Source organism: Calypte anna, chromosome Z (genome assembly GCF_003957555.1).
Source record: "Calypte anna isolate BGI_N300 chromosome Z, bCalAnn1_v1.p, whole genome shotgun sequence".
Taxonomy (NCBI): domain Eukaryota; kingdom Metazoa; phylum Chordata; class Aves; order Apodiformes; family Trochilidae; genus Calypte; species Calypte anna.
The window spans coordinates 11,197,195-11,222,434 of NC_044274.1; the positions used below are offsets into that span (position 1 = coordinate 11,197,195).

Sequence of the window (25,240 nt, forward strand, 5' to 3'; positions counted from 1 at the left end):
GGCCTGGCAGAAGGTTTCTGGTGTGAGGGGGTGGCCTGGCTGGATATGGGGCTGTGCCCTCCCCGAGTCCCACATCCTTGCATGCCAGCACTGCAGCTCGCTCCATGCTGGGAAGGTTGCAGGGCTGCAGCACTGAGCACTGGGGCTGGATCTTGGGTCCCCATTGCACATCAGCCCTGCTGCTTGGGGAGACCCGTCATGCCCCCATGCAGGTGAGCTGTGGGGCCCAGCATTGTCCCTTCTGCTGAAGCACGTGAGCTGGAAGGAAAACAACCACTGCTGCTGCCTACCCCAGCCCGCATGGTGCCAAAGCATCCCCCAGCAGGGGGATGAGAAGAACCTGGGCAGCCCATGGGCAGGGGTCTGTGAGAGGGAAGGGGGTTGCTTGCTTGGATGTATCATCCCAGGCATGGGTGCAGCAAGGGCTTGAAGCAGAGGTGGTGCAGGGTGCAGGTGCTGCAAAGGAAGGCAGATGGTGAGTGTGAGGTGCTGCCCAGACACCACCCCACACAGTGGCACTGGGAAGGCAACTTGCAAAGTTTTTCCCAGTCTTGCCCCTTTGCTGCACCAAAGCTTATAGGGGATCTTTTGAGCTTCCCCTGCTATCCCTGCTTCTCCCATGGCAGCAAAGGGATGAACAGGCTCTGTTCAGCACAGGGAGATGCCTGCATCCCTCTTGCTTTCCAAGGAAGCAGGTCATCATGCCCCACACAAATGCCCAGGATCCCCTCTTTCCTCTTCAGAAACCCCACGGGTCCTGTGCACCCCAAGGCTCAGCAGAGCACACTCACCACAGCAGTGCTGGGCTCAGATGCCATCACATCACATGAAAGGTGAGCTCGGCCCGGCCTCCTTCTCACAGATCCAGAAGTTCAGGTCTTTGGGACCAGTACAGAGGGCAGGCTTGATGTTCCCATGACTTATTACAGCACAGGACCCGTTTGACTTCCACTGCCATGGCCTGGATGGGCACACAACACATCAAGGGGGCTGCCACCACCCTATCCACCACTCCCCAGCCCAGGCAGCCATGGCTGCTGATGGCTGCTCACATGGGAGGGGATGAATGCTGCAAAGTAGAGATCCCCTCACCCTCCCCTCCTGATTCCACATGCTGAAGCTTCAGCTCATACATCCCTACCCTTCACTGGGAAGAAAGAAGAAGCCCTCTGCAAAAGGTTTGCTTCAATTATGATCACCTCAACCTACCCTGTACTTGAACCTCAGCCTGGCTGCTGGGGGATATTTCATCCCTGCAGTGCCAGGATGTGGAGAGATCTTGTCTCTACCTCTCCAAGGGCATGTATATGGTGGAAGGAGCTCCTCTGCTCCAGGAGACCATGGTGGGGTGCAGCACCCCATCCTAGGGCTGAGGACTGAGGGTTAGGCAGCTAGTAGGAGGTGGGCACCCTGCACTGGGCCAGATGGGTCTGTTCCTCCCCACTGATCTCAGACACCACAAGAGGAAGCGGTAGCAGTCTGGGGAAGGGGTGCACGTGCCAGAGAGGAGCTCAGGACCTTCTGTGGGTGTGAAGGGTTGATTTCCCCTTGAGGAGGGTCTGGGGAAGCATGTGAGGGATGGAGATGGTGTTCAAAAGCTTTGGCTATGGCCCAGATAAAATTTGTGGCTTCTTTTGTCCCTTCTCATTGCCTCCTGCCCATGCCTCCCCTGCACACGCCTCCCCCAAAGTCCTAGCTATCTACTTAGATGGGCTCTAAGCACTTCATCCCACCACTGCACCACCTCCTCTCCGCCTCAGTAGCTTTGATGCTCCTTTTTGCCCAGTACCTGAGCCTGAGACTGGGTATGGGTGAGATTCAAACTGCTTCTTAAAGCCGTGCTGGAGGACAGGGGATTTCAGCAAGTGGCCACACTGCCACATACCTTTCATAAAGGGAGCCATCCACCCAGAACCAGACATCTGAGACACCCTCTCCTTCTGGGTACACTTCCTCCAGCCCACCATAGTCATACCAGGGGAAGCTGCTCTTCTGCAGCCCAATCCAGTATGGGATGTCCGCATTCTTCAGGAAGGTCTTGGAAAGAAGAAAAATGGCCTGTTAATGGCTTTTTGATTGGTACTTACATGCTGTGGTGTTTGCAGGGGGCAGTCATCGCCCCAAGGGGACCATAGGGCCGGACAGCTGAGCATCCCTGTTGCTCCACACCAGCCTAGGAAGCATCCAGGGGTGGCAAAGACTCTGCCCTGTGTCAACCACCAGCCATGTGCTCCAGAGGTCAGCCTTGCACCCTCCAACATTTCAGCAAGCCAGGAACCCCCAGAGTGGTATTGGCTCACTTGGGGAGCCCGCGGATGAATACACCTCAGGTCCCAGCAGCATCCTACCGGCACGGTCCAGCGACTCCACGATTTGGTGATCAGGAGCTGAGAATATTTCTTCTCACACTCATCTCTGCTCCCCTCCCATGTCTTCTTCTCCGATGAGATGAAGAGGCACTTGCCTCTGTACAGCAGCCAGCCTGAAGGGCAGCAGTCTGGAGGCAGGGGTACAGTTCAGGTGCTTGCTCAGCCAACAAATGCCCCGGGATGAGGAGCGGAAACAGCCCCACATCTTCCCAGGAGGCAACACAGACTCAGCCTCTGCTTCAGGCAGAGCTCCAGCCTTTAGCCCACCCTGTCCTCACCGTGTGGCCAAAAGAGCCAATCCCCTCGGGTACCCCATTCCTGCTCTTCCTCTGCCCTACCTATAGCCGTGCAGGAGCGTAGGATGGCCACCGTGCTCTCGCTGCTGTTGAGCTGCCCCTGCAACTCCTGCAGCTCCTTCTGCGTCCTCCCCAGGACCCCCGTGACACGCTCCAGCTCGGAGCCCAGCCTGCCCAGCTCCGCCCGGCTGCCGTTCCCCTCGCTCCACGCTCGCTGCAGCTCCGCTCGGGCCCACGCCAGCTCCAGCCGCGCCTGCTCCAGGCTCCGCTCCCGGTCGCTCACCTCCTGCGAGAGGCGGCCCTGCTCGGCCACGTGCTCCCGGGAGGTGTCCTGCATCCTGCGGGTCACCTGCCAGTCTGGGGACAGCCTGGGTCAGCTGGGCCGTGGCGATGGGGCAGCCCCGGGCAAAGGGGACAGACACGGGACTGAGCCAGCCTTCCCGGGGCACAGGGGGCATGGCTGGATCATGGGAAGGACAAGGCAGCCCCAAAGATATTACTAGGAGGGAAAGGCAATAGGTAGGAAAGGGAAAGCAGTGGTAAAGCAATGGAAGGTAGAGGGAAGTCAATGGAAAGGCAATAGAAGTTATCAGAGGGGAAAAGGAAGGGGAGTCAATGGGAGGCAAGGGAAGGTGAGAGAAGGGTGAGGAGTGGGCAAGTTGAAGACAAGGGGAGGGAGAGGAAGGGCAAAAGAAAGTGAAGGCAATGGGAAGCAATGGGAATGCACTGTGAGGCGGTGGAATGGCAAAGGCAAAGGTGTCAACGCTGGATGGGAAAGGATGGGCAAGACAGGGCACAGGGACTCATCCACAACCATCGTCATGCCTCTGCTCACCCCTCTGTTCACCCAAGGCTGCTTCTCTCTCCCCGTACTACCCAGCTACCCCCAAACCGTGAAGGACCCATCCCTCTTCAACTCACAGCAAGCCCCCATGGACACCGTGGCCGCCACCAGCAGCAGGCAGGTTACCAACAATCCCACAGGGATGCACCACCGCCAGGAACAGCACCCTGCAAGACACAACCAGCCACGGCTATCACCTGGTGCGATGGAAAGCCCCAGGCAGCTCCAGGACCTCCTGCCTGCAGGCAGCATGATGGCACAGGTGGCACCCTGTGGGCGCTACGTCTCTTCAAATATGAGAGTCGGAGCACCCTGAAACACCCGCCTCTGACAATGCCAGGATTTCCCTGGGTCCCCGGGATGCCACCGGGCAGTCACCTGAGCTGGGCTGGGCCCTGTCCTCATCCTGCCCCGCTGGTGCTCTCTGCGTGGTCTCGTAGGGGCTCTCCGCTTCGTCCATGCCGAGGGCTGTTGGAAGAAGGCAGGGGACAGTGGCTGAGTCCATGGGGCCAAGCATGGTGGAGGTAGTGTGGGAGCTCAGGCCAATTCTCACCTGCTTCCAGTGCATGGCTGGCCCCGCTCCGGCCCCCCATCACCTTGGCAAACCTCAGGTCAGCATAAACCAGTCGCTGGGCCATGTGGGCAAGTGCTGGGCAAGTCCCAAGCCCCGCTGGCTCTCACCCTGCCTTGGGATGGTTTTCTGGGAAGGTCCTGCCTCCTGCTGATCTCGTTGTCTCTTGGGGCTGCAAAGGAGAAGTGCAGCCGGTGTTTACAGAAGCAGAAGTTTGCTCTGAGCTGCAGCAGATGGGACCAGTGAGGCACGGCTGCAGGGACCCGGACCCTCTTCATTGGCCCCAGTGCTACTGGCCCATCCCCTCCTACACCCTGAAAGTGCTAAGGGTCCCCCTGGGCATGCAGCAGAACCAGGGCATCACAGCCTGAGGTCAAGGCAGTGGCAGAGCAAGGATGGACCCAAGTCACTGGGCCAAGGGAGAGCTGGGGGACAGCAGGACACAGGAGCACATTGCCCTGCGAGCAGACTGGTGGGAGGCTGGAGGTCATCATGGATGCAAATTTCTCCTCCCAGCCTCTGGGAGTGGGAATTTCCCCAGGATGTAACTTCTGCCACTGCTTCTCATCCTTTCCCTGGTCCTTTAATAGAAGAACCTGGTTTTGGTATTGCTCCAGTCTCAGCCCAGTGATTTGCAGAGCAATGACACCTGCACTGCCATCCCTTCCCCAGACCAGAACCTCAGTATTCTCACTGAGCATGTGCCCCTCAGCCCCAGGCTCCAGCATCTCAGATGTACATCCAGAGAAAGGCAGGATCCAGAAGGAAGGTTGAGGTCCAGACTAGCTGGGCACACCTGGACACAGCCAGGGCACACAGGACAGGACTGGAGATGTGCAGCTGTGCTGCTGGAGCACAACACTGCAAGATCACACTCCGTCACCTCTGCAAGAGCACAGGAGCAGTGGAGAAAGGCAGAAATCATGGCCAGCTACAAAGGGAAGAGAAAGGAGGTTTGGGAAGCTAGAGGTTGAGCATCTTCCACTCAGTCCTGAGGAAGAAGATGCAACATGTCCTCCTGGACACACAGTGGTCCAGGGAAGACACGGTGGTGGCTGTGAGGAGCACAGAAGGATTTACTAAGGGTAAGTTGCACCTGACCAACCTGTATGGTGCTGGGGACAAGGGGACAGCAATGGGGGACATACATCATGACCCTGTGGAGGCTGGGACATCATCCACTGTGGTCTCCTTGCTGTCAGAATGGGGAGAAATGACCAGCAGAAGGGCAGAAGGGAAAGACCTCACACTGCAATGCCAAAAACCCTTATATATGTCAGCATAAAGATTTCTTCAGATCAGCAATGCACAAAGAGGGGGGCAGACCCAGAGCCACCAGCTTCCAAGTGGAAGCCATCCTTGCTCTCCCCTGCCTCACATTTGGCTTGATTCTCCACAGGCTGAGCCCTGTACCCCTGCCCCCATCTGCACCAGCCCACCATCCTCCCAGGGGAGGAGGCGTGGAAAGGGAAAGGACAGCGTCACCAAGGCCACTGGCTGTGCACCAATCCCTGAGACCTTCCTGCTGCCATCTTCTTCATCTAGTAGCAAACTTCTGCTTCTGCAGAACCCACAGTTCTCCTTCACAGCCCTGAGAGAAGAAGAGACTGCGGCAGAGCAGGAGCCATTGGGGCCATTGGGGCAGCACAGGGAATGGCCCAGAGTGTGATCTATGCTGACCTGAAGTTCAGCACAGCCCCCGATGAGGATGACAGCCCCTATGAGAATGTGACCCTGGGGCAGCCAGCTCCAGCAGCACCCAGCACAGGTGAGAACCCTACCATGGCCACCACTGCTGAGGGGATGATGCTCTGGTTTGGGTTGGGCTCCAGGCCCTGGGCAGTGGGTGATGGCCCCAGGACCATGGGGTGATGCCCGGGGCCTCATCTCTTGCAGGGTGCTGGCTCCGGCGATGGCGTCTCCCTGTGTGGCTGCTGGCAGCCACCCTGCTGCTGCTGCTGCTGGTGGCCACTGTGGCCCTGGGGGCTTGCTGTGAGTTGGGAGGGGGTTTTGGGGTGGGAGGCAGGGGAATGAGGGAGCAGCAGGAGCAGGTTTGGGGCTTGGGGCTGGGCTGCTGAGGTTGGTGCCGGGGGGTGCTGGGCTGCTGGTGGCCTGGGGCCAGCGCAACCTGAGCTGCCTGCAGTGCCTCCCACTGCCTTCCCAGTGGCTCATACTGCCTCCCACTGAATCCAACTCTCTCCCAATGTCTTCCCAGTGGTTCCCATCGCCTTTCCATTGCTTCTCACTGTCTTCTCTCTCCAGCCCATTGCCTCCCCACTGTAACCCATTACCAGACTGTTGCCTTCCCACTGCACCCCGCTCCACCCCACTACTTTCCCACTGTTTCACCATTTCTTCCCCACTGACTCCCCATTGCTCCCATCACCGTGCCATTACCTCACACTCTCCCCCACTGCCTCCCCTCCTCTTACGAACACCGGGGCTTCCAGGCCCTTCCCAATGACACCCCCATGTCCACTCCTGCCTCCGCAGTCTCACACTCTTATCCCACTGCCCCCACCTAGCACCGTGCTCTGGGAGCATGCCCGCTCCCGTGTCTGTCCCCGTTGCCCGGGGCTGCCCCATCGCCACGGCCCAGCTTGAGGCAGACACCAGCTGACCCAGGCTGTCCCCAGACTGGCAGGTGACCCGCAGGATGCAGGACACCTCCCGGGAGCACGTGGCCGAGCAGGGCCGCCTCTCGCAGGAGGTGAGCGACCGGGAGCGGAGCCTGGAGCAGGCGCGGCTGGAGCTGGCGTGGGCCCGAGCGGAGCTGCAGCGAGCGTGGAGCGAGGGGAACGGCAGCCGGGCGGAGCTGGGCAGGCTGGGCTCCGAGCTGGAGCGTGTCACGGGGGTCCTGGGGAGGACGCAGAAGGAGCTGCAGGAGTTGCAGGGGCAGCTCAACAGCACCCAGGACACCGTGAGCAGGCTGCGCGCCTGCGTGAACACAGGTGGGGCAGTGGCGGAGCAAGGGGGGGGACTGGCGGTGATGCTGCCGGAGAGATGTGGGGGCTGACCCCGGCCACGCTGGGCATCCCCCCACCCCGAGCATCCCGTGGGTGGGCGAGCGCCTGAGCCCTGCCCCTGCCTGCCCCCAGATTGCTGCCCCCCAGGCTGGGTGCTCTACAGGAGCAAGTGCCTCTTCATCTCTGTGGGGCGGGACTCATGGGTGAGCAGTGACCGGGACTGCAGAGAGAGATCTTCTCAGCTGCTGGTCCGAGGCGACTGGCCGGCATTGTCTGTGCCGGTAAGGAGCAGGGGGCTCTGGGACCCAAGGAGGCTGGGGGCAATGTGGCAGGGGTTGGGCACACCCATTGGGGCCAATGGCATTTGTGGAGGTGCTTGGTGACACCACAAACAATGGGTGTCCCTTCTGTGGTCTGAGGGGAGGGGCATGGCACCTGCTCCCTGGCACCAGGTGCCTAGGAAAGTTCTGGACATGGGGAAGGCGTCTGTCAGCTTCTCTACCCACAGCACTTTTTGGAGATGACACCTTTATTTTACTGGATTGGAGGGAGAGATGAAAGTCAGATGTCGGACGAAGAGTAAGCTGTTCTATCTTTGCCACCTGTACCTCTCCCACCTTCACCATCACGGGTAGAAGTGCTTGGCACTATTTAGGCACCTGTCCTAGCCATAGGGGTGAAACCTGAGCATGGTCAGTGCTCTTCCCTTCCTGCCCAGTCTAAGGTGCCCTAGGTCCCAGCGGGCACTACAGGTCTGGCAGGTAACTGGGACCATGGTGGTGGCACCTCTCATTTGTTCCTTCCCTTCTAGGTCCACTACGTTCCATTTTTGTCCTGCGATAATTAATGGAAAGATAGGAAAACAGTTCTGTTCTGCATATTTTCCATGGATCTGTGAGAAGTCCCCAAATCTGAGCAGTCCTTTCAAGACCATCTCTCTTCTCCCAGACAAGTGGTGAACTCTGAGGCTTCTATTCCATCACTCATGGGTAGGGTCTGGGGTGCAAAGACACCCTTTTCCTCCTGCACAGCTACATCCCTGAGCACTGTTGCCTCAGCTGCATTGGGAAGGTCTGGGGATACATGTTGAAAAAGAAGGTATCTACCTTAGAAAACAAGACTTAAGGAAAAGAGACAATGTTTCTGTGTTCCATACTCATCCCCATGTTTGCATCCCCTGCCCTCCTGTCCTGGCTCCCCTGATCCAGGGAACAGATTCTGGTATTGAGCCTTGCTCACCTCTGCTGTCTTCTGTTGAGCCAGGTTTGGGAGGTGCCTCTGGCACCTTCTGAAGCTGGGTACGATGGAAACTGTCCCCCTGGGGGAGTCCTTTGGTTTTACTCTCACTCCCTCATCTCTGCAGCTGGCTCCTGTCCTGCCTTCTCCCCTCCCTCCATCACCTGCCCTTGGTCACAGACTGTGCACAGCTCCCAGTTGGAGCACAGCCTTGATCTCAGGAACAACATAGAGCACATCCTCCCAGGCATGTAATGGTCCAGGCCCATGGAGAACATGCTCGTGGATGGGAAAAGCCAGGCAGGATTTGCCAAGGGCAAGTGACTCCTGCCTGACCTGCTTGCTGCTGTGAGAACATTGGGCTGTGGACAGAGACAGAGCAATGGACAAAAATTTTCATGAACCTTTGAAATCTGGGACATGGTTTCCCATGGTCTCCTTGCTGACAGAATGGGGAGATGTGGCTAGGAGAAGAGCAGAAGAAGCTGGATGGTGGGGAGGTCTGCAGAGCAGTGTCAGAGATGCTGTCATCCAGCTGGCAACATCTCTGTAAATCCTGGGGCTGATGCTCCTTGATCTTCACTGGTGCCCAGGATGATGGGGTGGGGATGGCCTCGGCCATCTGGGGTCAATAATTAACTGGGCAGCAGTGGGTATACTGGAACAAGGGACTGGTGTACAGAGGGGCCTGGAGAAACAAGGTAGTGGGTTTCTTCCTTGCTGGTTTTGGATGGAGGCAAGGGCAAGTCTTGCATCAGGTAAGGAAGGAGAAGCCCCAAGCAGGAAGCTGGGTGACCAAGCAGCTGTGCTGAACAGGCCTGGGGACCCATGACCCAGAGGCTGGACAGCAGTCAGCAGTGTGTCTTCGTGGTGGTAGAGCCCAATGGCACTGTGGACAGTGGTGGTTGGAGGTCAGGGCACCAGGGAGCCTGAGCCTCTGGACCCCAAGGAGACCATGTCAGGATAAGCCAGACACAGCAAGTTCTTGTTTTGCATGATCGTGGAGATTGCAGGGAACCTCCTGCAATCCTGTCCCAGCCTTGCCATTCTGTGGGCTGGCTCCATCAGCTTCCTTTCACACCTCATCTCTCAGGAGCTGCCCACATCCAGCTTAATGAAGTGATCTCCACCTCATCCTCCTCTCTGCAGAAACACTGAATGAGACAAGGCTGCCCAGCACTGCCCCTGGGTACCCCACGTACTCCAGCTGGGTCTGGAGTACGAATCCCTCATCTCACTCGTCACCTTAGTTCCCACCATGGAATTAAGGATCTTTCCCCATGGTGGCAGGGCTCTCCCCTTTTCCCCATGCCCCCAGGCCTCCCCAATGCCTCCCCCCCCCCACACACACACACTGTCTGAAGTCTCCTTGCTGCATCTCCATTTCCTCCCATGGCATCAAGGCTCCCTCATTTGCTTTCCATGGTGTCAGGGATCTCCACTGCATCAACACTTCCCTCGTGGCCTCAGGCTCCCCTTTTCCCTCCATGGTCTCAGGGATCCTTCATTCACCCCATCCTTGACCTTAGGGCTCCCCAGTTCACCCCTATCTCCCCCATGGTCCCAGTGTTTCCCTATTTCCCCCATGATCTCAGAGTTCCCCAGTGTTCCTCCACCTCTTCCCATGGTCTAAGAGGTTTCTCATGCTGATGGCACCCACTACCTGCATCATCCCCAGGCAAAGCCCAACCCAAAGCCCCAGATAAGTGATGGAGGCAGGAGAGAGGGTAAGGTGGGAGCTTTGGATGCTGAGGGAAGGGAAGGCAACAAACCAAAAGGACTTCCTGAAGAGAAAAGGTTGGGTACCATTATCCCACCAGCTCCAGAGAGATGAGAATGGCACATCCTGCACCTTCAGCATCCTCGGGGCAGCATGGCAGGTCCCTCCTGGGCGTCACCGTCAGCTGTGCTGAACAACCACACACCATGAGCTGGTGCAAGGTGGTGCAAATGTACATGTCAGTGCAAGAGAGGGGAGAAAGGTCTGTTTTCCATGAGCCTTGCTTTAAAATACAGACAACCTTTCCCAGTGCTTTGCAATGTGGTTGATGCAACATGTGCACAGGGGAGATGAACTCTGGGTGCACCCCCAGCTCCTCTCCCCTAGTTCTGCCATGGAACGGGGTGACAGCCCAGTCACTACTTCAGTAGGAGAGGAAGGAGGCTCTCAGATGTGCTGGTCAGCTTAGGGAGCTGTTCGCAGATCCAGGAGTGCCTTTTCCAACATTGGGAACCATCTATGTTTCCATTAACTGTTACCCCACAGTATGGAGTATGTCTGCTAGGAGAGAAGGCAGGTCTCAGAGACACAACAGCAGCATCCTCACCATGGTCACTTCTTCCCACAAGTCCCAGTGCCATTAGGGGAGGCAGGGTGGCTGGCACTGGGACCTGTCAGTAGAAGGGCCATATTCCTTTCCCCTGGCCCAGAGCCCCCACCCCTGGACACTGATTATTGGAGCATCATCTCTTTTGCGGGTCTCAGGGTCTCAGAGGGGTGAAACAGCACCTCCCCAGCATGACTAAAGGGTAGGTGCTTGTGTCAAGGAACACTGCACTTACCTATCAAAATCCTTGCTGCCCTTCCATACAACACTCTCCTTCCTACCCGAAGGCAGTTTTGCTCCAATCCAGTGCATGGCACCTGATGCCTTGACAAAATGCTGTGGAAAGAGAAGATGGGGTCTAACCAGCTGCCACATTGCCCCCAGCCTCCTTGGGTCCCAGAGCCCCCTGCTCCTTACCGGCACAGACAATGCCGGCCAGTCGCCTCGGACCAGCAGCTGAGAAGATCTCTCTCTGCAGTCCCGGTCACTGCTCACCCATGAGTCCCGCCCCACAGAGATGAAGAGGCACTTGCTCCTGTAGAGCACCCAGCCTGGGGGGCAGCAATCTGGGGGCAGGCAGGGGCAGGGCTCAGGCGCTCGCCCACCCACGGGATGCTCGGGGTGGGGGGATGCCCAGCGTGGCCGGGGTCAGCCCCCACATCTCTCCGGCAGCATCACCGCCAGTCCCCCCCCTTGCTCCGCCACTGCCCCACCTGTGTTCACGCAGGCGCGCAGCCTGCTCACGGTGTCCTGGGTGCTGTTGAGCTGCCCCTGCAACTCCTGCAGCTCCTTCTGCGTCCTCCCCAGGACCCCCGTGACACGCTCCAGCTCGGAGCCCAGCCTGCCCAGCTCCGCCCGGCTGCCGTTCCCCTCGCTCCACGCTCGCTGCAGCTCCGCTCGGGCCCACGCCAGCTCCAGCCGCGCCTGCTCCAGGCTCCGCTCCCGGTCGCTCACCTCCTGCGAGAGGCGGCCCTGCTCGGCCACGTGCTCCCGGGAGGTGTCCTGCATCCTGCGGTCACCTGCCAGTCTGGGGACAGCCTGGGTCAGCTGGTGTCTGCCTCAAGCTGGGCCGTGGCGATGGGGCAGCCCCGGGCAACGGGGACAGACACGGGAGCGGGCATGCTCCCAGAGCACGGTGCTAGGTGGGGGCAGTGGGATAAGAGTGTGAGACTGCGGAGGCAGGAGTGGACATGGGGGTGTCATTGGGAAGGGCCTGGAAGCCCCGGTGTTCGTAAGAGGAGGGGAGGCAGTGGGGAGAGTGTGAGGTAATGGCACGGTGATGGGAGCAATGGGGAGTCAGTGGGGAAGAAATGGTGAAACAGTGGGAAAGTAGTGGGGTGGAGCGGGGTGCAGTGGGAAGGCAACAGTCTGGTAATGGGTTACAGTGGGGAGGCAATGGGCTGGAGAGAGAAGACAGTGAGAAGCAATGGAAAGGCGATGGGAACCACTGGGAAGACATTGGGAGAGAGTTGGATTCAGTGGGAGGCAGTATGAGCCACTGGGAAGGCAGTGGGAGGCACTGCAGGCAGCTCAGGTTGCGCTGGCCCCAGGCCACCAGCAGCCCAGCACCCCCCCGGCACCAACCTCAGCAGCCCAGCCCCAAGCCCCAAACCTGCTCCTGCTGCTCCCTCATTCCCCTGCCTCCCACCCCAAAACCCCCTCCCAACTCACAGCAAGCCCCCAGGGCCACAGTGGCCACCAGCAGCAGCAGCAGCAGGGTGGCTGCCAGCAGCCACACAGGGAGACGCCATCGCCGGAGCCAGCACCCTGCAAGAGATGAGGCCCCGGGCATCACCCCATGGTCCTGGGGCCATCACCCACTGCCCAGGGCCTGGAGCCCAACCCAAACCAGAGCATCATCCCCTCAGCAGTGGTGGCCATGGTAGGGTTCTCACCTGTGCTGGGTGCTGCTGGAGCTGGCTGCCCCAGGGTCACATTCTCATAGGGGCTGTCATCCTCATCGGGGGCTGTGCTGAACTTCAGGTCAGCATAGATCACACTCTGGGCCATTCCCTGTGCTGCCCCAATGGCCCCAATGGCTCCTGCTCTGCCGCAGTCTCTTCTTCTCTCAGGGCTGTGAAGGAGAACTGTGGGTTCTGCAGAAGCAGAAGTTTGCTACTAGATGAAGAAGATGGCAGCAGGAAGGTCTCAGGGATTGGTGCACAGCCAGTGGCCTTGGTGACGCTGTCCTTTCCCTTTCCACGCCTCCTCCCCTGGGAGGATGGTGGGCTGGTGCAGATGGGGGCAGGGGTACAGGGCTCAGCCTGTGGAGAATCAAGCCAAATGTGAGGCAGGGGAGAGCAAGGATGGCTTCCACTTGGAAGCTGGTGGCTCTGGGTCTGCCCCCCTCTTTGTGCATTGCTGATCTGAAGAAATCTTTATGCTGACATATATAAGGGTTTTTGGCATTGCAGTGTGAGGTCTTTCCCTTCTGCCCTTCTGCTGGTCATTTCTCCCCATTCTGACAGCAAGGAGACCACAGTGGATGATGTCCCAGCCTCCACAGGGTCATGATGTATGTCCCCCATTGCTGTCCCCTTGTCCCCAGCACCATACAGGTTGGTCAGGTGCAACTTACCCTTAGTAAATCCTTCTGTGCTCCTCACAGCCACCACCGTGTCTTCCCTGGACCACTGTGTGTCCAGGAGGACATGTTGCATCTTCTTCCTCAGGACTGAGTGGAAGATGCTCAACCTCTAGCTTCCCAAACCTCCTTTCTCTTCCCTTTGTAGCTGGCCATGATTTCTGCCTTTCTCCACTGCTCCTGTGCTCTTGCAGAGGTGATGGAGTGTGATCTTGCAGTGTTGTGCTCCAGCAGCACAGCTGCACATCTCCAGTCCTGTCCTGTGTGCCCTGGCTGTGTCCAGGTGTGCCCAGCTAGTCTGGACCTCAACCTTCCTTCTGGATCCTGCCTTTCTCTGGATGTACATCTGAGATGCTGGAGCCTGGGGCTGAGGGGCACATGCTCAGTGAGAATACTGAGGTTCTGGTCTGGGGAAGGGATGGCAGTGCAGGTGTCATTGCTCTGCAAATCACTGGGCTGAGACTGGAGCAATACCAAAACCAGGTTCTTCTATTAAAGGACCAGGGAAAGGATGAGAAGCAGTGGCAGAAGTTACATCCTGGGGAAATTCCCACTCCCAGAGGCTGGGAGGAGAAATTTGCATCCATGATGACCTCCAGCCTCCCACCAGTCTGCTCGCAGGGCAATGTGCTCCTGTGTCCTGCTGTCCCCCAGCTCTCCCTTGGCCCAGTGACTTGGGTCCATCCTTGCTCTGCCACTGCCTTGACCTCAGGCTGTGATGCCCTGGTTCTGCTGCATGCCCAGGGGGACCCTTAGCACTTTCAGGGTGTAGGAGGGGATGGGCCAGTAGCACTGGGGCCAATGAAGAGGGTCCGGGTCCCTGCAGCCGTGCCTCACTGGTCCCATCTGCTGCAGCTCAGAGCAAACTTCTGCTTCTGTAAACACCGGCTGCACTTCTCCTTTGCAGCCCCAAGAGACAACGAGATCAGCAGGAGGCAGGACCTTCCCAGAAAACCATCCCAAGGCAGGGTGAGAGCCAGCGGGGCTTGGGACTTGCCCAGCACTTGCCCACATGGCCCAGCGACTGGTTTATGCTGACCTGAGGTTTGCCAAGGTGATGGGGGGCCGGAGCGGGGCCAGCCATGCACTGGAAGCAGGTGAGAATTGGCCTGAGCTCCCACACTACCTCCACCATGCTTGGCCCCATGGACTCAGCCACTGTCCCCTGCCTTCTTCCAACAGCCCTCGGCATGGACGAAGCGGAGAGCCCCTACGAGACCACGCAGAGAGCACCAGCGGGGCAGGATGAGGACAGGGCCCAGCCCAGCTCAGGTGACTGCCCCGGTGGCATCCCGGGGACCCAGGGAAATCCTGGCATTGTCAGAGGCGGGTGTTTCAGGGTGCTCCGACTCTCATATTTGAAGAGACGTAGCGCCCACAGGGTGCCACCTGTGCCATCATGCTGCCTGCAGGCAGGAGGTCCTGGAGCTGCCTGGGGCTTTCCATCGCACCAGGTGATAGCCGTGGCTGGTTGTGTCTTGCAGGGTGCTGTTCCTGGCGGTGGTGCATCCCTGTGGGATTGTTGGTAACCTGCCTGCTGCTGGTGGCGGCCACGGTGTCCATGGGGGCTTGCTGTGAGTTGAAGAGGGATGGGTCCTTCACGGTTTGGGGGTAGCTGGGTAGTACGGGGAGAGAGAAGCAGCCTTGGGTGAACAGAGGGGTGAGCAGAGGCATGACGATGGTTGTGGATGAGTCCCTGTGCCCTGTCTTGCCCATCCTTTCCCATCCAGCGTTGACACCTTTGCCTTTGCCATTCCACCGCCTCACAGTGCATTCCCATTGCTTCCCATTGCCTTCACTTTCTTTTGCCCTTCCTCTCCCTCCCATCATCCCATGCCAGGGCACCCCCACAGCAATGGTGGCTGTGGCTGGGTTCTCACCTGTGCTGGGTGCTGCTGCAGCTGGCTGCCCCACGGTCACATTCTCATAGGGGCTGTCATCCTCACTGGGGGATGTGGGGCACTGAAGGGCTGTGTTGAACTTCAGTAGACCACACTCCGGGTCATGCCACCCTGGACAACAGCACCTGGACTCAAACCCGCCCTGCTGTGCTGTGTTCAAGTGGCAGGCTGGGGCCAAGATGACATGGAGTGGAGGCATTTCTTTATGTACAGAAAAGCAGAAGTGAATGATTTATTTGCAAAAAAGCAGTGCTATTTCTGAGGCCACCCTTTCTTTGGGTGTGTGGGGAAGTGATTGATCTCTATCCCAGGCAGCAAGTTCTGCACCCAACTCTCTAGGCTGACAGGAGCCCTGAGAGCCCCTGTTTACTTGCCATGGCAGGGCCATCACCTTCCCCATCCCAGCCTCTGCCCAGGAGACAGGATGCAGTGACTGTGGGCTTGCTCCTCTGCTTGTGCCAGTAGAGAGTCCCAGGGATGCCCATGCCAAAGGTGTGTTCTGATGGACAACCCAGGTGGTCTATACCAAAGCCATAATGAACCCCAGGAACAAACCCCTCCATGCCAAGCCCCAGAAGGCTTTCTAGGCTCTTGCACATCACCTGTCCTCAACGCAGAGTGAGGGCTTTTGCTGTGACCCGCTCAGAGAGGGCAAGCACTGGGAGACAGTCTGCTGTTCAACTCTGTGGGACCAGAACAGCAGAGGTCAGGTCTCAGCTGCCTTTTCTGAGATGCACATCCCCGAGGCAGCCACCATGATCACAAAGCCCAGAGTTCTGGGGAACCTGCTCCGTTCTGTACAGGAGATGCTCCATGCAGGCAGTGAGGATTTTATTGCAGGCAATATTTGCATTGATGCTGACTCCTGTCCACTTCCTTTAGTGCAGCCACTGTTGCCATTTCCCACCAGGCAGCAGTGTGGCTGGGTCAGTGAGCTGAAAGACCTCATCCCACCACTCCCAAAGCCAGCCACAGCATCCAACTGCCAGAGTTTATTGCCAAAGCACAGAGATCCAGGGGAGTAAAAAGATCTGAGTGAGGAGGAAGTGACACCCAGAGATGCCCATGTGGTAGGGTCAGGTGGGGTTGAGAGTGGTAAGACAGCCAGGCTGGGGATCCCCATGGTCACCAGGGCCCCACACAGGTGTAGGTGGTGTTTCCCCAGAGGAAGGCTGGGGGTGAGGACCGGAGCCACTGCAGGGTGGCTGCACTCTTCTGGCAGATCCAGCCAAGGGTGTCCTTGCACAGACCACTGGAGAGCCCTGAGCCTGACAGCCGGCCACAGGCCAGGAAGGAGCTGGTGGAGCGCTGGATTGGGAAGAGCCTGCAGTGAGAGATCAAGATGGAGTGGGGTGGGAGGGGGTGAGTAGAGGTGGGGTGGAATTTTCCCAGCAGCAACTCTTACAGTCAGAGACAAGAGGCTGCACAGAAGTTACGAGGGGCAAAGCTAAAACCCCGTGTTGGGAACTTTCTTTTGGAGTACCACCCAGACCCTCATCCGAGCAGGGAGTGGGCACCCTGCAATCCTCCATTCCCTAAAACACCCCAGTGCAGTCCTGGGAAGATGAACAGTTGCAGCACATCCTAACATGCTACTGAGCTGCCTGTCCTCCTATCACCCCCCTGAGCCCTGGTGCTGCTGGGCTCTCAGCAGCCTGGGCTGGGGACAAGTTGATTGTCTCACCCCTTCAGTGGGGTGCCATCCAGCCACTTCCAGTCAGTCCTAGAGCCATCCTTCTTCAGCCCCACGTAGAAGACTTCCATGTTTGCTGTGCGTGTCAGGAAAGCCTAGTGCATAAGAAAATGTACATGAGCTCCCACAGGTGAACAGCCTGACCAGGTGACCAGGTGACCACCCAGCCATATGATTACTGATGGGGGCTGTGCACTATAGGTACACAGCATCACCAGTTCCCTGCCTCCTGGAGCCTTTGCTAGGCTTTGGGCACATTGATCAGACTCAGGGAGCTGAAATGATGCTGATGATGGCTGGGTGGTGGCTGAGGGACCTTGCAGTGGTCACCAACACTGCCTGATGGCAGTGGAAAGTTGGGATAGACCAGGCTGGGCACACTAACCAGGGTGGCATTGGATTGGATGGTGACCAGCTGTGCCTCTCTGGAGTGGCACTCCTTGCTGCTCTGCTCCCAGCTCCTTTTGGCAGAGGAGAAGTAGTAGCACTGCCCTGCATCCCATAGCCAGCCAGATGGGCAGAACTGACATTGTCCTGCACACCAGAAAAACAGCCTGGATGGGGCAGCTGGCAATGGGTGCTGCCAACCCCCAGCCCAGGGCTCAGGAGGGTGACAATGAGCAGCCAAGATTCCAACCAACTCATTGTAGTCCTATAGCTGCTTCACCACAGACGGGACGACCCACTTGCCCTTATTCTGGAGCCCACCTCCCAGCCCCAGCTCCCCAGAGGGAACATCAGCGTAGGGGGTTTGGTTAGATTAAAGTGTTGGTACCAGGCAGCTGTGTCAGGGAGTGGAGCTCCAGGTTTAGGGGTGCAATACAAACATCACCTGCAAAGCACTGGGACTGCAGTTAAGATTTCAGCTTCAGCAGAGACTGGTTGATAGAGAGAGCCTGATGCTGTCCAGCACATGGACAGTCATTGCATCTGGAACCCTGGTGCTTGTGGCCTGTCCAGGTGACCCTGAGCTGTGCTGGGGTCATCTCTTCTGAAGGGCTACCAGCAGCACAGCCTACTCGGCAGTGCTGGGGCAGCTCTTCATGCCAGGAGCCAGGGAACAGGCAGCAAGGGCGGAGGAAGGGACACATTCTAGAGTAGGAACAGATTTTGCCTCTTGAAAGGCCCTTACCATACCTCTTGCAGGAGCGTGATGGGCTCTCTTACCTTTCATTGCCTGCTGCCCATAGCTGGGGCTGTACTCTGTGCTCCAGGGACCATGGGTGCAGCTCACCTGTTCTCTCAAATCTACAGAAGAAGAGCATAGGAGTATCCCTGCCAATCTAGGGCTCCTGCTCCCAGAAGCACCCAGAGCCCTCTCCCAAAGGACAGCCCCATGGCTGCAGTTGAGGGTGTCCCCCACCTTTACGTGACTAGCCAGCTAAGCCCACCAAGGTCCTTGCCGGTTTTGCTGTGCGTGGGAGCCCATGACATGACAGGCTTTCGGGGAAAGTGCTTCTGCCTTTTGGTTTCAGTATCACCACTCTCCCTCCTGTCTCCATTTCACTCCACTGTGGTGGAGTGGAATGCCCCAGCACCATCCCCAGGCCCACACAGTCCCCCCAACTTCCTCTCCCAACCAGGCAGGTGAGGTCTTGCATCACCAATTTTTCTACTTGCCCCAGAAACCACAACATTCTCAGCCCCAAGCAGGAGGGACCAGCTTGGTGGGCAAGCTGCAGGTCTGTTGGTACACTAGCCTCATGGTGCCACCCCCAACCCAAGACACTGGCTGGAGAGGTGCAGGAACAAGCAAAGTACTCACAGTGGAAGTTCAAGCCAACAAGGATGATTTGTGCCATCAGGAGCAGCAGGGAGAGGAGACCCAGGCTGAGGGATGCCCAGCACCAGGGCAGCCACGCCGGCTGCTGAGGAGCTGACAAAAGGGAGTTAACCAGGGCTCTGAGGGCTTGGTAGGAAGAGTAGGGAACCCCCGTGCAGGAAAGATCTGTCAGCCCTGAGGAGGGTCTCCGAAGGCAGTGGGAGAGCTCAGGAAAACTGAAGGAAAGCCTGTTTACAACACCTTGGCCCTTCTAGAAGTTGCGTCCCTGCAAACAGCACTTGGCATAGGGTGGTGAGAGCAGAGCCAGGGCTGTGTTTGTGCACAGTGGCACTGGGGTGCACCCAGGGCCCTCCAGCCCCTCCTGCTCTCCACCCTGAGAGCAAGCAGACTGCAGGGGGGCTGGAGAGGAGATATTTGGAAGAGAATGCCCGAAAGGGGAGCAGGCCTGCAGGAAGAGTCCTGCAGAGGACAAGGGGCTGCAGGAGGGGAGGGAAGCCTCTGGGAGAGCTGGGGTGCCAGGGCCAGGGAGCAGCGTGTCATTACCTGGTGTGGGGGGCAAGCGCAGATCTGTGTATGTGACCCCTTCTTCCATCCCTCCCTTGGTCTCTTTGCTCTACACCTCACGGGTGAAGCAGTAACCCCCTTCCCAGCCGCCTTAGGCAGACAGGTTTGATGTGAAATGGAAAGTGTCACTTCCCCATAAGGTCCCCAGGGGCACCAGCTGGGCCAAAACTCTGGGGGAGTTGCAGTGCTGCCTGACGCTGGGTCAACGGGAAGCTCCAGCCAGGCTGGGGTCCAGGCATTCCCAGCATGGTGGAATCCCATACCCCTGGCTTTGGGGCAGCAAAAGGTGGTGATAGCTGCTAGTATGGACCTGGGCCCAGGTCTGGGCTGGGCAGCCCTTTTGAGGCTGTTTCCCCTGTCCTAACTCCTCAGTGTTCAGCAGACCTGCCCTAGGAACTGTGCAGGGGACCTGGGTATCCTTGGGGTACCTGCCCAGGCTCCCTGCTCTTGAAGCAGCAAGGCCATGGGGGGGATTGCTCAGATGTGGTTTCTGTTGATGCTTTTTGTATGGGACTGTAGCTGCATCTCAGCTCTGGAAAGCAGGGGGTTGGGATGCTCCATCCAGCCTCTGAGGGTTTGACATGATGGGTGACCTCGACCCTCAGGGGTCGGGGGCCGTGGCTTCAGACATTCCAGGGATTGTCCTGCCCAGGGATCCTACACCCTTACTGCCGAGCAGGGCAGGCAGTGCCGGGGATGCAGGCAGCCAGAAGCTACCCCACGCCGGGCTGGCTGCTGATGAGGGACTACGGGATGGCGGGGCCGGGACTACGTTTCCCAGCGGCTCCTCCTGGGCCCGCACATGCTCGGTGCGGCTCCGGAGACTCCCGGCAGCTCCCGGCGCGGTTCCCGGTGTGTAACAGGGGCGCTGGGTGCGGAACTCGGCGCGGCTCCCGGAGATCCCCGGCACGGATCACTGTGCGGCCCCCGGCTGTTCTCGGCGCGGATACCGATCTGGCTCCCGGTTCAGCTTCCGGCGGCTACCGGTGGAGATCCCGGTGCAACTCCAAGGGGCTCCCGGTGCGGCCCCCCGGTGCAAGATTCCCGCAGCTCCCGGTGCGATTCCCGCTGCAGCTCTCGGCAGCTGTCGGTGAAAATTCCGGCGGATTCTGGGTGCTCCTGGTGCAGCTCCAGGCACGACTCCCCGTGCAGCTCCCGGCGGTGCACCCCGGTGCACTCTCGGGACTGCACGGCCGATCCTCGAGGGGCTGAGCCCAGCCCTTCCCAGCCTCACCACCGACCTGGGGCCGAGCTTTCCCACCCTCACCCCGGAAAGCATGCCCCGTGGGCGAGCCTGGACGCAGACAGAGGTCAGCAGGCTGCTGGCTTTGGTGAGGGGTTCAGGGGAGGCCGCCCTGCTCATGGCCTCGACGTCTCGACCCAACGAGGCTCTGTGGAGGGAGATCTCCCAAGGGCTGGCAGCATCCGGCTACGGGCGCACCGTGGCTCAGTGCCGGTCCAAGTGGAAGGCACTCAAGCAGGCTTTCCACTCGGAACGGGAGACACGCCGGAGGGCCGGCTGCCACTCACCTCGCCTGCCCTCTCACTACCGAGCCATGAAGAGCATCTGGAAGGCGGCTGGGCGGCCCGTTTTCGGGGAGCGGAGGATGCCAGGTGGGTGGTGGGGATGGGAGGGTGGGCTTGGCAAGGTGGCTGAGTGTGGGATACTGGGGGAGCACTGGTGCTGCATGGCCACCCAGAGCCCCGTGATAATCCCTTCCTTTTCCTCTAGACCTGGTGAAGCTGCCCCCCAGGAAGGGCAGGTCAGCCCTCACCACCCGTTCTTCACCCTCACCAGAACCGCCAGGTACCCATGGGCTCATGCATCTGAAATGGGGCTATTCCTGGACATAGGGTGGCTGGGACTCCTTGTATCGTAATTACTGAAACGTAATGAGGTCTTCCTCATCCTTCCCCTGCAGAGCACGATGTTGGTGGGGACACCACAGGCACACTGCAGTCCGTGAAGGATGAGCTGGCGAGCTGTAAGCACTGCTCTGCCCTGCTGCACCAGGCTGCATGGCCATGGCTCCAGCCCAAGGCCATGTCAGCATGAGGGCAACAGGGGAGGCCTAGAGGGTTGGGGGCATCCCATCATGAGTCCCTCAGCAGGGGTGCTTACTGATGAGGGTGCTGAGGCTTCTCTCTCCAGTCTTTGGCCCCAGAGAGTGAGGGGATGGGGATGGCTGGGATGGGGCAGGAGGAGTTCCCCAGCCCTGACCCAGCCAAAGGGCATGGCAAGACAACTGGTTGCCTTGTGGCAGGTTGTGGGGCTCGAAGTCCCTAAGGGACAGTGGCCCAAATCAGACCTTTGGGCTTTCATGGCTGTGCAGCTCTGCAGGGCATGTGATCCCCCCTTCCCTTGGCAGGTCCTGGCTCCCCCTTTCCCCAGTAAAGCTTCAGATGAGTTAGGATTGGCTGTGAGGGCCAGAGGTATCTGCAGCTTCCCTGCCCTGCAGCCCACCCAGGGGCAGATCCTGCACCACCCTCACTGTGCACACTCCCAGGGTCTGACACAAAGGTGATGCAGGATACATCCCTGGGTCTGATTTGCATGGGCACCGCATGCCAGCATCCCACACTGGGTAACTGCCTTCTGTCTCCCTAAATTCCCCCTGCAGTTTCAAGTGGATGTGGGATTCTCCTTCACTTCCAGCCCTAATCTGTTGTGTAGTGTTGCTGCGTGCTGCTACGCCGCTGCTGCGTCCAGCCCAGAGGTGGCTGCATTGCAGTGGTGGGTGAGTGACTCCTGCTTTTGTATCTAGCTCATGAAACACTTTGGGGCCCTGCAGGGAGCTGTGGAGCTGTGGCTAGGGCATGTCAGGCTGCAGGGCTGGCCAGGGAAAGCTGGGCAGATCCCGGCATGGTGGTGTCCCTCAGCAGGTCCCATCAGACAGCGCATCTCTCCTCTCTGCTCTCTCCCAGCAGCTGGTGGGAGCCACATCTCTGGAGTGCCACCTGCACCCCTCACTGTGCCATGTAAGGCTTTCCTTGCCCTGCTTAGCTCAGTAAACCCCCTTGGCTGTGTAAGCAGGGTCTGACACAGTTCTCATTGCAGACACCAGTCACTGCTTCCCTCCCCTTCTTCTCCTGGGTGAGTACCACCCTCCAGCCACCATGCACAGCTCACTGTGTCTGTGTCTGCTCTCCTTCCAGGCTGTCACGCTTCCCTGAAGCAGGAAAGAGATGAACAGAAGGCTGGTAAGACTCTGCAACTTCAAACAATTCCCTCTGCTCCAAGGAGCAGCTCTGTTCTGCCCTGCTCTCCCAGGGCTCTGCAGCAGGGTCAGACTGAGCAGGGAGCTTGAGTGGCTCCAGCGCTTTGGTTGCTCCCTCCACACCAAACCATTGTGGCAGGTTTTCCTGGTGAGACATCGCCAGCAATGGGAAGAGGAGACCGAGTGCTGCCAGTGGGCACCTCAGCCCTGAGCTCCCCTGGGATGGCTGCCATAAGCGAGCAGCCAGCAGCGGGTCAGGAGGCATCAGACACAAGCCTGCACAGTGGGTTCTCCCTGCCCCATCCCAACAGCCTCTCACGGGGCTCTCAGAGCCATGGTGAGGTTTTGCTGCTACTGACACCCATCTCTCCTCAGGTTCTGGCGTGGCAGGCTTGCTCCAGAGCATCCAGCAGCTGCTGGTGCAGATCCTGCAGACATCCCAGCAGCAGCAGGCACTGCTGGAGAGCCTGGCCAGTGACACCATCTCCCACCTCCACCTCCTCTCACACAGCCTGGTGCAGGTGGGCGAGACCCTGCACCAGCTCCTGCTCCGGCCACAGACCCACCTCAGCCCCCTCAACCACTACAACCCCCACATGCCACTTTTTGAGGGTGACACCGGGGTGCCCTGCTCCCCTGATGTTCCCCACATCTCCCTGGATCACAAAGAGGAGCCTCAGGTGTCCCCCACCACTGGCTGCAACCCCCTGTGAGTGCCACCAGCTCCAGGAGCAACCACTTCGCTACACAGCCATGGCACAAATCTTTATAGCAGAGGCCCCAGATATTTTGAAAGTTTATAGAAGAGAGACATTTTAATAACATTAAAAATAACTTTTGTACCAGTGACAACAATCGACCAATGATTTCCCCTTCTCTGGGGGCATGTTTCCCTTCTCACTTTCAAGATGAGCAGAAGAGGAACTTTGCTATTTATAGACCTCTAGAAACTCCCAGGCCACACACCACAGAACAGAAGTACTTTCTCTGCCTCTGCCCACTCCTTGGTGACTTCCAGTTGTCCCTGGGGCTGGCAGGACCCTGGCCTGGCAAATGTTCTGCTGGGCTGTGAAAGGCAATGAGGCTGCTACTGGGGAAGGGGCCGGGATGGGCAATGCTGGGCAGCACCAGGGCTGGGCAGCCAGAGTGTGCTGCAGCCATGGTCCCTCAGCCACCAGATCCTTGGTGGGTTGGTTCCAGTGGACCAGGTGGGGGTGTCATAGGCATCGCCTCAAACTTGCAGCATGTTGCTGTGATACCCTTCTGGTCCCAGGGAACTTAGGGCTCGGATCTCCATCAGGTAGCAGTAGTTGCAGACGTGCCATGGCATGTTGTGATTGGCAAAGCAGCCACTGGCAAAGCAAACCCACCATCACCTCCACCAGGATGCCTACACCTTCTGTGGGGATGAGGTGGATGTGCCAGCTGCCTCCTGAATGTCTTGGGCACATCCAAGGAGAGGATATAGTTGAGGTTACTGCTGTAGGGCAGGTAGACATCAGGGCAGTAGTCCTGCCATGCCACTTGCTGGAGGGCTGTCGGGTGACCTCCTGCTTCACCCAGGAGAAGAGGGGCCCTGCACAGAGGCTGGTCTGCTCCAGGTGAAGCCCAGCCAGGAAAATGGGCAAGCAATCAACATTGAAGCAGTCATCATCTTGAGGATGTACTAGGGCCAACGCTTCTCAGAATTTCACGATTGTAGTACCTCTAGCTCCACAGCACCGTGTTCACAAAATCCTGACCTTCCTGCTTGCACACCCCTGCCTGGAGCACCTTTCCCCCCAGAAACACCATCTACCAGGGGCTTGTCAGGGCACCTTAGCTCCTCCAGATGACTCTAAACTCCTCCAGGTGACTCCAAACATCCACATGGCCCATGGTACACATCACCAGGATGAGCAGCCCATGCCAGTTGGCTGAAGCACCCCATATGTGGCCAATCTATAGAGACAGGCAGAGATAAGTCCCAACGGGGCCAGCATCGAAGTAGCCAGGGACAGCAGGTGCTAGAGCACTAGTGAGCCTGAGGGTTTTGGCAAGGATGTGCCACAATGCCAGCATCTGGCAGGGGAGAAGCGTGGGTGTGAAGGGAAGAAGCGTGTGTGCTGGGGAAGCCCATTACCTCTTGTGGCACCACCCCTTGTCCCACGCCATCTGCAAGCCCTGGGTGAGAGAGAAGGGATGTCCTGCAGAGGCTCAGCAGCCCCATGGTGTAGGACAGGGCCCACAGGGACTGCTGGGAGTGGGGACAGCCCTGGTAGGGATGGTGCTCCCACAGGGGCTCTGCTCCTGACTTTGGCAGCTCTGGACACTGTCCCCTCGGGGGGGTTCACTGCCTGCAGAGGGGCAGTGAGGGGACAGTGATGTGCAGTGAGGTGCAGGGGGGTGCAGTGGGATGCAGCAGGGTGCAGTCAGGGTGCAGCGCCAGCACGCTGGAGTGCAGCAGGGTAGTGATGGGGCTCTGGAGGGGCACAACGGGGCGCAGTGGGATAAAGTCGTGGTCGGGGCTTGCAGGACATGGGGAGCAGAGTGACAGCTCTGCAGCCAATAGGAGATTAGATAGATAAGGGGGTGGAGCCATTTAAGCCTCGCCTCCCTGTCGAGGGCGTGGCCAGTGTTGCAGAGGGGAGGGGCCTCCCCGTGACGTCACGGGAGGGGGGTCGCGGACCCCTGCAGCACCTCGGGTCCCTCCGGGATGCACCTGGGTTTATTCACCGGCCCCTTTGCCCCCTTATCCCCAGAAGTGGAGATCACCCCCTCCGTGCAAAGTTGGGGAACTACCCCTCCCGGGGCTTGCTTTACTCTCCCCACCCGGGTTGAGGAGGGGGCTGCTGGGGTGGGGGTGTCCTGCAGGGGCACGCTGTGGCACTCGCACTGCACCCTGCCCC

General features: G+C 58.8%; 5 protein-coding genes across 7 annotated transcripts; 2 read left to right on the plus strand and 3 right to left on the minus strand.

Annotated features, from left to right (window-relative positions):
* Positions 1-433: 433 nt before the first annotated feature.
* On the minus strand, positions 434-4,147 carry LOC103532442 (B-cell differentiation antigen CD72). The gene is made up of 8 exons (XM_030467375.1): positions 4,063-4,147; positions 3,888-3,977; positions 3,587-3,676; positions 2,708-3,022; positions 2,349-2,497; positions 1,886-2,037; positions 792-961; positions 434-456 (listed from the first exon to the last, which is right to left on the minus strand). The coding sequence occupies exons 1-7, from the start codon at positions 4,145-4,147 to the stop codon at positions 823-825; spliced, it is 1,020 nt and encodes a 339-aa protein (XP_030323235.1). The 3' UTR covers positions 434-456; positions 792-822.
* Positions 4,148-5,673: 1,526 nt separating this feature from the next.
* Positions 5,674-8,179, plus strand: LOC115599893 (B-cell differentiation antigen CD72-like). Of its 3 annotated transcripts, none has more exons than XM_030467376.1 (6): positions 5,674-5,848; positions 5,977-6,072; positions 6,717-7,031; positions 7,179-7,327; positions 7,540-7,625; positions 7,858-8,179. In XM_030467376.1, exons 1-6 carry the CDS (start codon positions 5,734-5,736, stop codon positions 8,003-8,005), a joined length of 909 nt encoding a protein of 302 aa, XP_030323236.1. In that variant the 5' UTR covers positions 5,674-5,733; the 3' UTR covers positions 8,006-8,179. The 3 variants fall into 3 exon arrangements, with proteins under 3 accessions (XP_030323236.1, XP_030323237.1, XP_030323238.1); XM_030467377.1 differs by having other exon boundaries at positions 7,555-7,625; XM_030467378.1 differs by lacking the exon at positions 7,540-7,625 and having other exon boundaries at positions 7,858-7,980.
* Positions 8,180-10,166: 1,987 nt separating this feature from the next.
* LOC115599894 (B-cell differentiation antigen CD72-like) lies at positions 10,167-12,679 on the minus strand. The gene is given in 7 exon segments (XM_030467380.1): positions 10,167-10,560; positions 10,845-10,945; positions 11,027-11,175; positions 11,323-11,622; positions 11,625-11,636; positions 12,281-12,376; positions 12,505-12,679. Coding segments are annotated over 7 exon segments (912 nt in total). The 5' UTR covers positions 12,620-12,679; the 3' UTR covers positions 10,167-10,421.
* Positions 12,680-16,219: 3,540 nt separating this feature from the next.
* On the minus strand, positions 16,220-19,162 carry LOC103532406 (killer cell lectin-like receptor subfamily G member 1). The gene is made up of 6 exons (XM_008498158.2): positions 19,114-19,162; positions 18,553-18,663; positions 17,955-18,035; positions 17,173-17,321; positions 16,779-16,882; positions 16,220-16,418 (listed from the first exon to the last, which is right to left on the minus strand). The coding sequence occupies exons 1-6, from the start codon at positions 19,160-19,162 to the stop codon at positions 16,220-16,222; spliced, it is 693 nt and encodes a 230-aa protein (XP_008496380.2).
* Positions 19,163-19,887: 725 nt separating this feature from the next.
* On the plus strand, positions 19,888-23,192 carry LOC115599868. The gene is made up of 8 exons (XM_030466849.1): positions 19,888-20,190; positions 20,232-20,748; positions 20,867-20,941; positions 21,057-21,119; positions 22,060-22,113; positions 22,291-22,335; positions 22,492-22,635; positions 22,728-23,192. The coding sequence occupies exons 1-8, from the start codon at positions 19,888-19,890 to the stop codon at positions 23,063-23,065; spliced, it is 1,539 nt and encodes a 512-aa protein (XP_030322709.1). The 3' UTR covers positions 23,066-23,192.
* Positions 23,193-25,240: the final 2,048 nt, after the last annotated feature.